Genomic DNA, 10,340 nt, shown 5'->3' with positions numbered 1-10,340 from the left:
TAAATATTTTAAAAATTTGTTTTCAAACTTTTGCTTTTTGTAGAGATAAATCTTTCATCTTTCCCATAACTTCATAACTGAAAAATTATTCTCAACTGTAAATGTGAGTTGTTGCTTAAAATCTTTTCTGTAGCGTTTGCAACTATTTGTGTATTTTATATATTTTTTCCCTCTTTTTATTTTTTTGTAGAGATAAATCTTTCATCTTTCCCATAATTTCATACCTAAAAAATTATTCTCAACTGTAAATGTAAGTTGTTGCTTAAAATCTTTTCTGTAGCGTTTGCAACTATTTGTGTATTTTATATATTTTTTCCCTCTTTTTATTTTTTTATTTTGTTTGATTTCTATTTGTCATGTGTTCGTTTTGTGTGGATTCCTCTCCGTTTCCTTCCTTGGTATTGCCATTTCTCTGCTGGCAGGATGTGCGATGTGGTGATTGGTCCAAGGTGCAGTCACATGGGACTGAGCGACATCTGTTAGCAGGAGGTATAAAAACAAGGAGATACCACATGAAAGGACTTTTTTTCACTTGTGGGATTTCTTTGTATGTGAGTGACCAGAAGACGCCGCAGGTTGTAAGGATTGGATGATAGAGGTACAAGAGAACCAGTCGTCTGGGAATTGAAGAAATTTTGGATCAAAAAGGGAATCCATTTTCATTGAGAAAACATGTTGAGAAGGAAAAAGATTGCAATCCAAATAGGGTATAGGACTAACTATAATGTTGCGTGCCAACAAATTTTTGGTCCAAAGGGAAATCTTGTATGCATTATTGTATACTCGTTTCCCCAACTGTGTTTGATGTTACCTTAGTGTTATCATTCTCCCTTTCCTTTTTTTTTTTGAACGGTCTATTGCAAAAATGAAGGGTTCCACATAAGGAAGTAAGGTCAGGAGAGGGATAATCGGAGTAAGAATATCATTGTAACATGACTGAACTTTGTATTGCTTATTCGTTTCCAATAAACCTTTGTTTATAAAACCATGCTGTGATGCTGACTATTCATTGTTTTAACTGTTCTTTTGTTCAACCCCGCAGACCATGTGCTAATGGAGGAATTTACACATACAAGCCAATAACTATGGTACTATTTTTTCTAATAATTTTTATATTAAATTTAGAATTTTATATTTCAATGAAGACTTTTATTATATTCACAAAATCCTACGCATGTATTCAGAAATTAATTGAATATTTTTCTCTCTCTTTTTAATTTTTTAAAATAACTTAATTTTTGAACATAAAGTTTTTTGTCTACAAGTGTAAAGTAGGAAAATTAAGCTTTCATGTAGGACATAGGACATTTATCATAATTATAGGACACATGGCAACATTACTTTCATACAATGACAAAAGAAAAACAAAGATCCTTTTATACATGTTACACATATGAATAAACTCATCATTTTTGAAAAATATACTTACACATCACTTTTTGTCGTAAAAATTTTATCTCGAATTGATTCAATTGCCATCCATTTAATAGGAAGAGGTCCCTTTATTGAAAATATTAAAATTATTATTTATAATTAAAAAATAAATAATTTTATACTTTTATTATATAAACTTACATCACCCTTTTTTATGTAACTTCCATATTCATATAAATCTTTGGCAAGTCCAAAATCACATATTTTAATAACATTACCATCGGCAACAAGAATATTTCTGGCAGCAAGATCTCTATGTAGTAACTAAATCAATAATAATTATTTAAATAACCTTAAAAAATTGAAACTAAATAAATTTAATAAGCAATAAATATTAAATTCAATATTAAACAGTCAACAAGTACTTAATATCTAGTTTTCTGCAAAACAATTTTGTTTTACTGAAAACTATCAACATAATAGAAAATACATTCTGTCGAAATGTTTGTAAAATGAAAATTTCATATATCCTATTCTAAACAATGTAATAGAAAATATTTTAATTTTTATAGATTTATTTTCTTCAATAATATTTTTATGAAATATTTTAAAAAGCAAAGTATTTTCATTTAGAATTCTATAAATGTATCAATTAACACTTATAAAAAAAATTTAAAATAATTATATGAAAATTTATATTTTTATTTTCATTAAAAAATGTCCATTTTGATAAACTACATTGTCAAAAACAAATATAATATCTCAAAAAATAAATATTAAGTCAAACGTTTGGAAACTAGTTCTCTAGCAAAACAATAAAAATTAGGAAAATTCCAGATATATACTTCATATGCCTGGATAATTATCTCTCACTACTGAAGAACAGGGCCATAAAGAGCTTTTATTGGATCCAGGGTATAGTGAGCCCCTTTTGCCATCTGTTTTTTAAACAAATGAAACAAGTAGAATGTTTCTTTATTAATAAATAGAGTTTTAAAGATTATATTTTTTTTAGGGTTTACAGGGATAAGAACCACTATGGGTTCAAGTGTTCTCTAGACCTGGAGAAAATCTCCAGTTTCCCATCTAGATGGCTCTGCTGAAGAGTGTATTGATCTTCAAGTGATGAAAATGATCAACTTTTTAGTATGAAGCAAGATGGCCAAATGGCTGAGGCAACGAAGACAACAGCCTATTGATCTGGAGCCTGAAGATTGAATCCAGGTGAGAATCTCTCCAGAAATTTTCATTGGTGATATGTCAGGTTCCATCTCCCGCAATCTTGCTGCCTCCATTGTGGCCTAGCCGAACCCACAATGACTATGGAAAAAAGGCCCTTTTAGTGCCCACAGGTTGGAAATAGTTAAAAACAGAGATATACAATATGTCCAAGAAACACTGGACAAATTTCAAACAGTTCTATTGAAAAAGTAAACAGAATTAGAAGAGTAACTTTCAAATATTACAAAGTAACACAAGAAGTGTTTTTCATTTTCAATATATTTTATTATACTTAATCCCAAGATCCAGTGGTGTGCTGTTCATGGAAGCTGTGGAAATGCAGCTTCCTTTGTATTTTCTAAAATATAAATATATATTGTGTGATTATTTTCATATTTTAACATACTTTAAATTACTTAAAATTAATATTTTATTATAACCGCATTATGTATGTTATTACAAATTTNAAATATAAAATTACCTCTATTTAAATTTTTGGTAACAGCACCAAGAAGATTTACAATATTCATATGGTGACCAAGATGTGAAAGAATTTTGAGTTCAGTCATCAATGCTTTTTGTTGATTAACATCTGCTTGTTCTAATGAAAAGAGCAAAAAAATACTTACAAATTAAATTAAATATACATAATTTAATTTATTTAGATAAATTTACTTATACCAATTTATCATTTATACAAAAATTACTGAATTATTATATTATGGATTATAAGATATTCTTTCAAATAATTAATTAACACAATTTAAGCATCAATATTTTTAAAATTTTAAAAACTAAATTTTTCTGCAAATTATTTGTTTTAAGAATTTTTAAAAAACTTTTAATACCTTTTAATAATTTTACAGCAACAGAAGTACTTGCTTCATTAGGTAATAGTCCTATTGCATCTGCTTTCACAACTCTACCAAATACCCCTTGGCCTAATGTAGAACCTAATAAAATTTTTAATAATTGTTGTAAAATCTCAATTTGAATTTTCATATTTTTTTTAGTTTCTATGACTAAAAAAACATTGTAAAATGTACTTAAAACTTTGGAATTTTGTATTCAATAAACTTTATATTGTGATCTTGGTTGCTTGTTGTTCTCTTTACTATATGTATTTTCTTAGCATAAGGTTGCTGTTAAGAACAAATCACACAGCAGGTCGGTTTATTAATTAATTAATTCATTCATTATGTTTTATTGTACCAAAAATAAGTACAAGACCAGGCCCCGCGTTTGGCATTACCTGATGACACAGTTAATGGGATACAAGAGAAAATTACAGTATTTCCCGAAACACAATGAAATCAAATACATAAAAATAGACAATACGATACAAAACAAACATGAGGTACGTGAGAAGAGACCAGAATGTACAGTATAACGCAATACTTTAGAATACTGCATTAGTTATAAACAAAGCTCATTATATACTGTACCAATTGGCAGAAGCCTAACATGAAAGCTAGACTCGTTAACAAGATTAAAATACAAAATAGATCTGTATGTTCAGAAAAAACAGTATACATAGATTAGTCCTTACATGTGACTTTCTGTAAATATTGGTTTTTAACTCTTATATAACTAGGGCATTCTTTGTCCATAGCGTTGTGATGGAATTGTTCACGTTTTTCTTTTACACAATTGGTGCAACGTGGTAAAGATACTGAATCTATACAGTCCTTAAACAAGTGATCACCTTGGCAATGACTGCAGACACGTTTTGGGGACGGGCATTCCTTTGCAAAATGTCCGAAAGCTAGACACTTGAAGCACTGTCTAACTGGAATGTATTCGAACACCGGACAACTACTCCACTTGATGTACATCTTTCCCTCCCTAAGTAATTGTTCTCTGATACTTGGAGTGACCTCAATGATCCATGAAAGATATTCACTGTTTTTTTGTTTTAATGCATATTTAACTCTAACATGATCTGGAAATTCATCTTTTTCAACACGAAGCGCCAAATAATTTTGTTCACAAATGTGTTTTTCATGATCATCTTTAGTGATAGACTTAGGAACCGAAACGATCTTAATAAGAGGTCGTTGTAGGTTTCCTCTACGAGCCTTGAGTCCCGAGACTTTCTCCAATAAACATTCCAAAACTTCAGCATCTGAATCATCACAAACATCAATTGCGACTCCCCCCTGGTTAATTTTTCTTATCTTTTTTATCCCTACGCCAGCTGCTGTTGGATCCACACTTTTGGTCAAAGTTGCTCTTGTTTGTTCAGAGGTAAAGTTCTCGTTTTCACTATAAACCAGTATTGTATAGGTAGGTGAAGGTGGTGATGGTTTTGGCTTTGGTTGAATTGTTGTCAAGCCTCTGGTTAGTATTGCACTATATGACGGAACAGATGGAACAGGAGTTTCATTTTTACTCTGTATAATATTGTTTTTAATCAATTCACTGATTTCTTGCTTGGTATTATGGACAGCCTCTTGAATGTTTTTATTACAAATCTCCAGGGCTTCTTTGATATCGTCTGTAGTCGCTAAATTCCTTATTTTATTGTTTGGAATCTCTGTTATGCAAGCTTTCTTGACGGCAGCCTCAGTTAATTCAATCATCCTGTTAAGTTATTTCACTATAAACTTCTTATGTTGTGCAGTCCCCAGTCGGTCATCCTTATTAGCAGTGATATATTTTTGTGTCTCCTGAATAATGCGTTCGGCATCCTGGCGAAAGTCTTCCATTATTTCTGTCTAATTTAGAAGTTTTATCTTCGGAAAACAAAGAAAACTATCAGTAAGAAAGCGATGACGTCAGATCAGCAACGATTCAAGTCCGTTGACCGTCGGTTTATTAATAGGAAAGATTCCCTTTCCTATCAATAAACTGACCTTTTTCCATTAAAAGTGTTCCTATGTAATTTGTTCTCAACGGCAACCTTATGCTAAGAAAATACAAATAAATATTTATATTGTGATGTATAGAACAAACCTTTCCTTATGTGTAAGCATTTTAAAATAAATCTATGAAAATTATTATAATCTTTTAAGAAGCTAAAAATTAGTTTAGTTAACAACTATTTTCTCTCAACATAAATTAGAAGTTTATTGGAATAACAATAGAAATCTATTTAAAATATAATTTTTTTATTTGTGAATATTAAAAATTTTAACAAGATAAAAATATTAAATATACTTGACCAGTGACAAATTTAGTTTCAAGGACTCTAAGCAGAACAACATTCCTGTAATGTAGTTGAAATGTTTACACGTATGGAAACATTATTCCATGCAATTACTGGAAAATATCATTTTTATTTAAGTAAAATGCATCAATATACTGTATTATCTACTAACAATAAATAGATAACTGGATAAGAAATGATGAGAGACCTTTTCTTTTAAGAACCCTTAATATCTTGTTTCTGTAGATTAATATTGATGTTAAAAAAATTAGCAAATGATAAGAGTTTCTCTAACATAGAAAAATCAGATATATCATACTTTTACAGTATCCCAAAAATAATTCAATGATAAACTATATTGGTGCTATGAAACACTCAACACAAGAAAACTCAACACTCAGCTTAAATACTAATGCTCCTTATTCTTATACAGAATAAATATAGAACTAATCACGTTTAAAACTTTTTTGCAAAAAACTTTCTTTTATGGAATTATAGAAAAACTTCTTGCTCAGATTCAAAGAATTATACTTACCATATACCTCATATAGAAACTAGTGCTTATACATATGAGCATTGTTACGATAATATTTTGGTTTCTTTAAAACTTGTGTATAATTTTTGTTTAATTATTTTATTGTTAAAATGGAATCATTATTAAAATAAAACACAATTTAGAATGTAGAAACACAAATTTTATTAACTTCGGAAACATTTTTGAACTTGTCAATTCATCATCATCTGATGGTAAAACTGATGATAATTGGCCTCTGTGCTCTCTGAGCGGTAAGGGGCCTAAAACCACAAATAAAAAAAAAAATAAAATAAAATAAAAAAACTGATGTAATTATAACTGACATTTAAGTTTATTATAAAAATAGACAATACGATACAAAACAAACATGAAGTACGTGAGAAGAGACCAGAATGTACAGTATAACGCAATACTTTAGAATATTGCACTAGTTATAAACAAAGCTCCATGCCATCTGTTCCCACGTCTTCTTGCAAACTGACANGCTCTCTGAGCGGTAAGGGGCCTAAAACCACAAATAAAAAAAAAAATAAAATAAAATAAAAAAACTGATGATAATTATAACTGACATTTAAGTTTATTATACAAAAAAAGTAAAATTTGTACTGTTAAGTTTAAATGATTAAACTGTTCTTCATAATAATTTATTTATATGGTTGAACTAAAAAGTTTTTAAAATGCTTTAAAATTTCTGAATCCTATAATTTTGAATTGTACTTTCATTGTTTATCATATAAAATGTTTTTGAATTTTATGTGTTGGCTTTTAAAAGTTTTTCATTAGTAGATGTAAAAGAATGATAATTAATTATCTTATTTTTAATTAGCCAATTTCTTTTAAACAAATGACNTTACAGTATCCCAAAAATAATTCAATGATAAACTATATTGGTGCTATGAAACACTCAACACAAGAAAACTCAACACTCAGCTTAAATACTAATGCTCCTTATTCTTATACAGAATAAATATAGAACTAATCACGTTTAAAACTTTTTTGCAAAAAACTTTCTTTTATGGAATTATAGAAAAACTTCTTGCTCAGATTCAAAGAATTATACTTACCATATACCTCATATAGAAACTAGTGCTTATACATATGAGCATTGTTACGATAATATTTTGGTTTCTTTAAAACTTGTGTATAATTTTTGTTTAATTATTTTATTGTTAAAATGGAATCATTATTAAAATAAAACACAATTTAGAATGTAGAAACACAAATTTTATTAACTTCGGAAACATTTTTGAACTTGTCAATTCATCATCATCTGATGGTAAAACTGATGATAATTGGCCTCTGTGCTCTCTGAGCGGTAAGGGGCCTAAAACCACAAATAAAAAAAAAAATAAAATAAAATAAAAAAACTGATGATAATTATAACTGACATTTAAGTTTATTATACAAAAAAAGTAAAATTTGTACTGTTAAGTTTAAATGATTAAACTGTTCTTCATAATAATTTATTTATATGGTTGAACTAAAAAGTTTTTAAAATGCTTTAAAATTTCTGAATCCTATAATTTTGAATTGTACTTTCATTGTTTATCATATAAAATGTTTTTGAATTTTATGTGTTGGCTTTTAAAAGTTTTTCATTAGTAGATGTAAAAGAATGATAATTAATTATCTTATTTTTAATTAGCCAATTTCTTTTAAACAAATGACAAACAATTCATTTTAGGATAATTAAATTTATATAGATTAAATTTTTTACCCAGTTTTAAACGCTCTTTAGGAAATTCCCAGCAATTATTATATGGCAATAATTCAGCTTGTTCTTCAAGTGGGAGTTCTGGATTTAATAATTCTAACTGACCTTCACTAAACCTACAGTTATTGATAAAAGCTCTTCCATGTTGATATTTCTGTAAAATTTGTATAATTGATTTTATTATTTTAATTTAATAATTCTACTTACTTTTATCATTATTGCACAACAATAAATAGCACATATATGTATTATTTAATTTGAGCAATATTTAAAATAAAATTAAACATGTATTCAAACTAAATTTTATTCATACAATATAAATACTATTTCTCCAATATAATAATAAATCTTTAAAAGAAATATGTAAATATATAAAGAAAGTTTAAATTCATTTATATTTATCTGAGAATTAATTTTATGATAATAGTAATTATATATATATATATAGATATATACATATATACACACATACACACACATTGAGCAAAAAAAGGGAGAGAATTAAACTCCAACTATGTAAAGCCAGCTGTTAAACATGTATCAGTGATCAATGATGGTTTAGGGGTGTTTCAATGGAAAAAAGTTGGCAAATTAATATTTATTGATGGAAGAATAAAGAAAGAAGACTATATAAACATCCTCAAGGAAAACTTGGAGGAATCAGTTTGCAAAATATGATTAAAAAATAACTGTTTTTTGACAAGACAACGATTCCAAACATATGGCAAAATTAGTTACAAATTATTTTCAATATAATGACATTACTAAGTTATACTGGTGTCCCAATCACCAAATGCTAATCCAATTGAAAATTTATGAAATGACATGGAAAACTGGAGGTCAAAATACAAGGCAGAGATGAAGGAACTCGTACAAATTGTTTGGGAAACAACCAACCNTTATATAATAAATGAATTTATTTATTTCTAAGTAAAAATTGAAAGTGTCTGTAGAAGTAATTTTTTAAAATATCCTTTTTTATGATAAAGTTTTAATACTTATTACTATAATTTAGACTTGTTAATCCTTAAATATACAAGTATATTTAAGGATTGGGTCACAAATATATTATATATACTTGTGGCCCAAAACTCCATGACTTTTTCCAATGTGACCCAGAGGAACAAAAAGGTTGGACACCCCTGGTGTAAACAAAATCATATGATCAATTTTTTTGTAAGCTGTTTGCTGTTATTTTACACTTTTTTTTTCCCTTACATTTACTTATAATTGTAGTTACAGTTTTAGGGGAAAGAAATAAACAATGTTTATTTTCTATTTTGGCTACTTTTTATTGTGCTAAATCAGTGTTTCTCAACTTCTAACGAATTGTCGCCCCCTTCAATGTAGTATTGCCCCCTTCACTTCAAAATTCCGACACCCCCCTCGATGTGGGTACCTGTCCGTGGTGAGGGGACCTCCCAGAGATGGTTTAGTAACTTCTCTTTACCATCCCTGGGATCTGAACGCCCACCCACGTGTTTGCCGTGCGTGGTGTCCCGTATGCCAGAAAGGGGGATCCTGGTAGTTGAGGGGCAACATAACATCCCCAACACACTGCTTTGGTCCCTGCTTCGGATAAACGGGAGGCTCAAATCAGGCTCAGTTGAGTCAATTGGCTGGCCATTGAGTCATTCTTGACCTCAGCTTGGAGCCAACTGATCGATGCAGATCGGGCGGACACATCAGACAAGATGTGCTCTTCTTGACTGCATTGTGAGGGTATAGCTCCTGGGAAACCCTGGTGTGACAGTCTATGGGAGTCTCCCATGTGACAGCATCCCCTTGTTGGGCCCCATGGTGGGTGGGGTCACTAGGAGCTGAAATATTATTATTTAATCATGGATCCTAAACTTTCAAAAAATAAAGACAAGCCAGAAAACACGAATGGAAACACTGCCAGTCAGCCATCCTACTTAATAGTGCATGCTACTGGAGAAAAACCTTTGTCAAAATGCTCCCCTTTTTTGATTCAGAAGTTATTTGAATCAACGATCGGGCACCTGAAAAAAACACAAAAACTGAGGTCAGGAGACCTACTTGTAGAAACTGCCTCACCTCAACAGTCGGCAAAACTTCTAGCTGCAAAGAAATTGGGAGACATTGAAGTCACAGTCACACCACATGGAAGTTTGAACTCATCACGTGGTGTGATATCTGAGTTTGATCTGATGTCTGAAGATGAATCAGATATTCAGATGAACCTTTCAGACCAGGGTATCACTGCTGTTCGACGTATCTCCATTCGTCGGGATGGCAAATTAATACCAACCAAACATTTAATTCTCACCTTTAACAAGCCGACATTGCCATCTTTTATTACAGCAGGTTATCTGCGCTGCCCTGTC

General features: G+C 29.9%; 1 protein-coding gene across 1 annotated transcript in view; it reads right to left on the bottom strand.

The window, feature by feature from the left end:
• Positions 1-1,133: 1,133 nt before the first annotated feature.
• The window catches only part of LOC111625916 (vascular endothelial growth factor receptor 3-like), a 73,922-nt gene continuing 64,715 nt past the window's right edge, over positions 1,134-10,340 (bottom strand). The window contains exons 13-17 of the mRNA XM_023369180.1: positions 7,996-8,146; positions 3,444-3,548; positions 3,036-3,196; positions 1,576-1,698; positions 1,134-1,500 (exon numbers count right to left, since the gene is read on the bottom strand). Coding sequence (XP_023224948.1) covers positions 1,426-1,500; positions 1,576-1,698; positions 3,036-3,196; positions 3,444-3,548; positions 7,996-8,146 — 615 coding nt within the window. The 3' untranslated portion in view covers positions 1,134-1,425. The remainder of the gene's footprint in view (positions 1,501-1,575; positions 1,699-3,035; positions 3,197-3,443; positions 3,549-7,995; positions 8,147-10,340) is intronic.

Source organism: Centruroides sculpturatus, unplaced genomic scaffold (assembly GCF_000671375.1).
Source record: "Centruroides sculpturatus isolate CEXI.00-Female unplaced genomic scaffold, Cexi_2.0 scaffold452, whole genome shotgun sequence".
Lineage (NCBI taxonomy): Eukaryota > Metazoa > Arthropoda > Arachnida > Scorpiones > Buthidae > Centruroides > Centruroides sculpturatus.
This window is presented reverse-complemented; position numbering and strand designations above follow the sequence as displayed.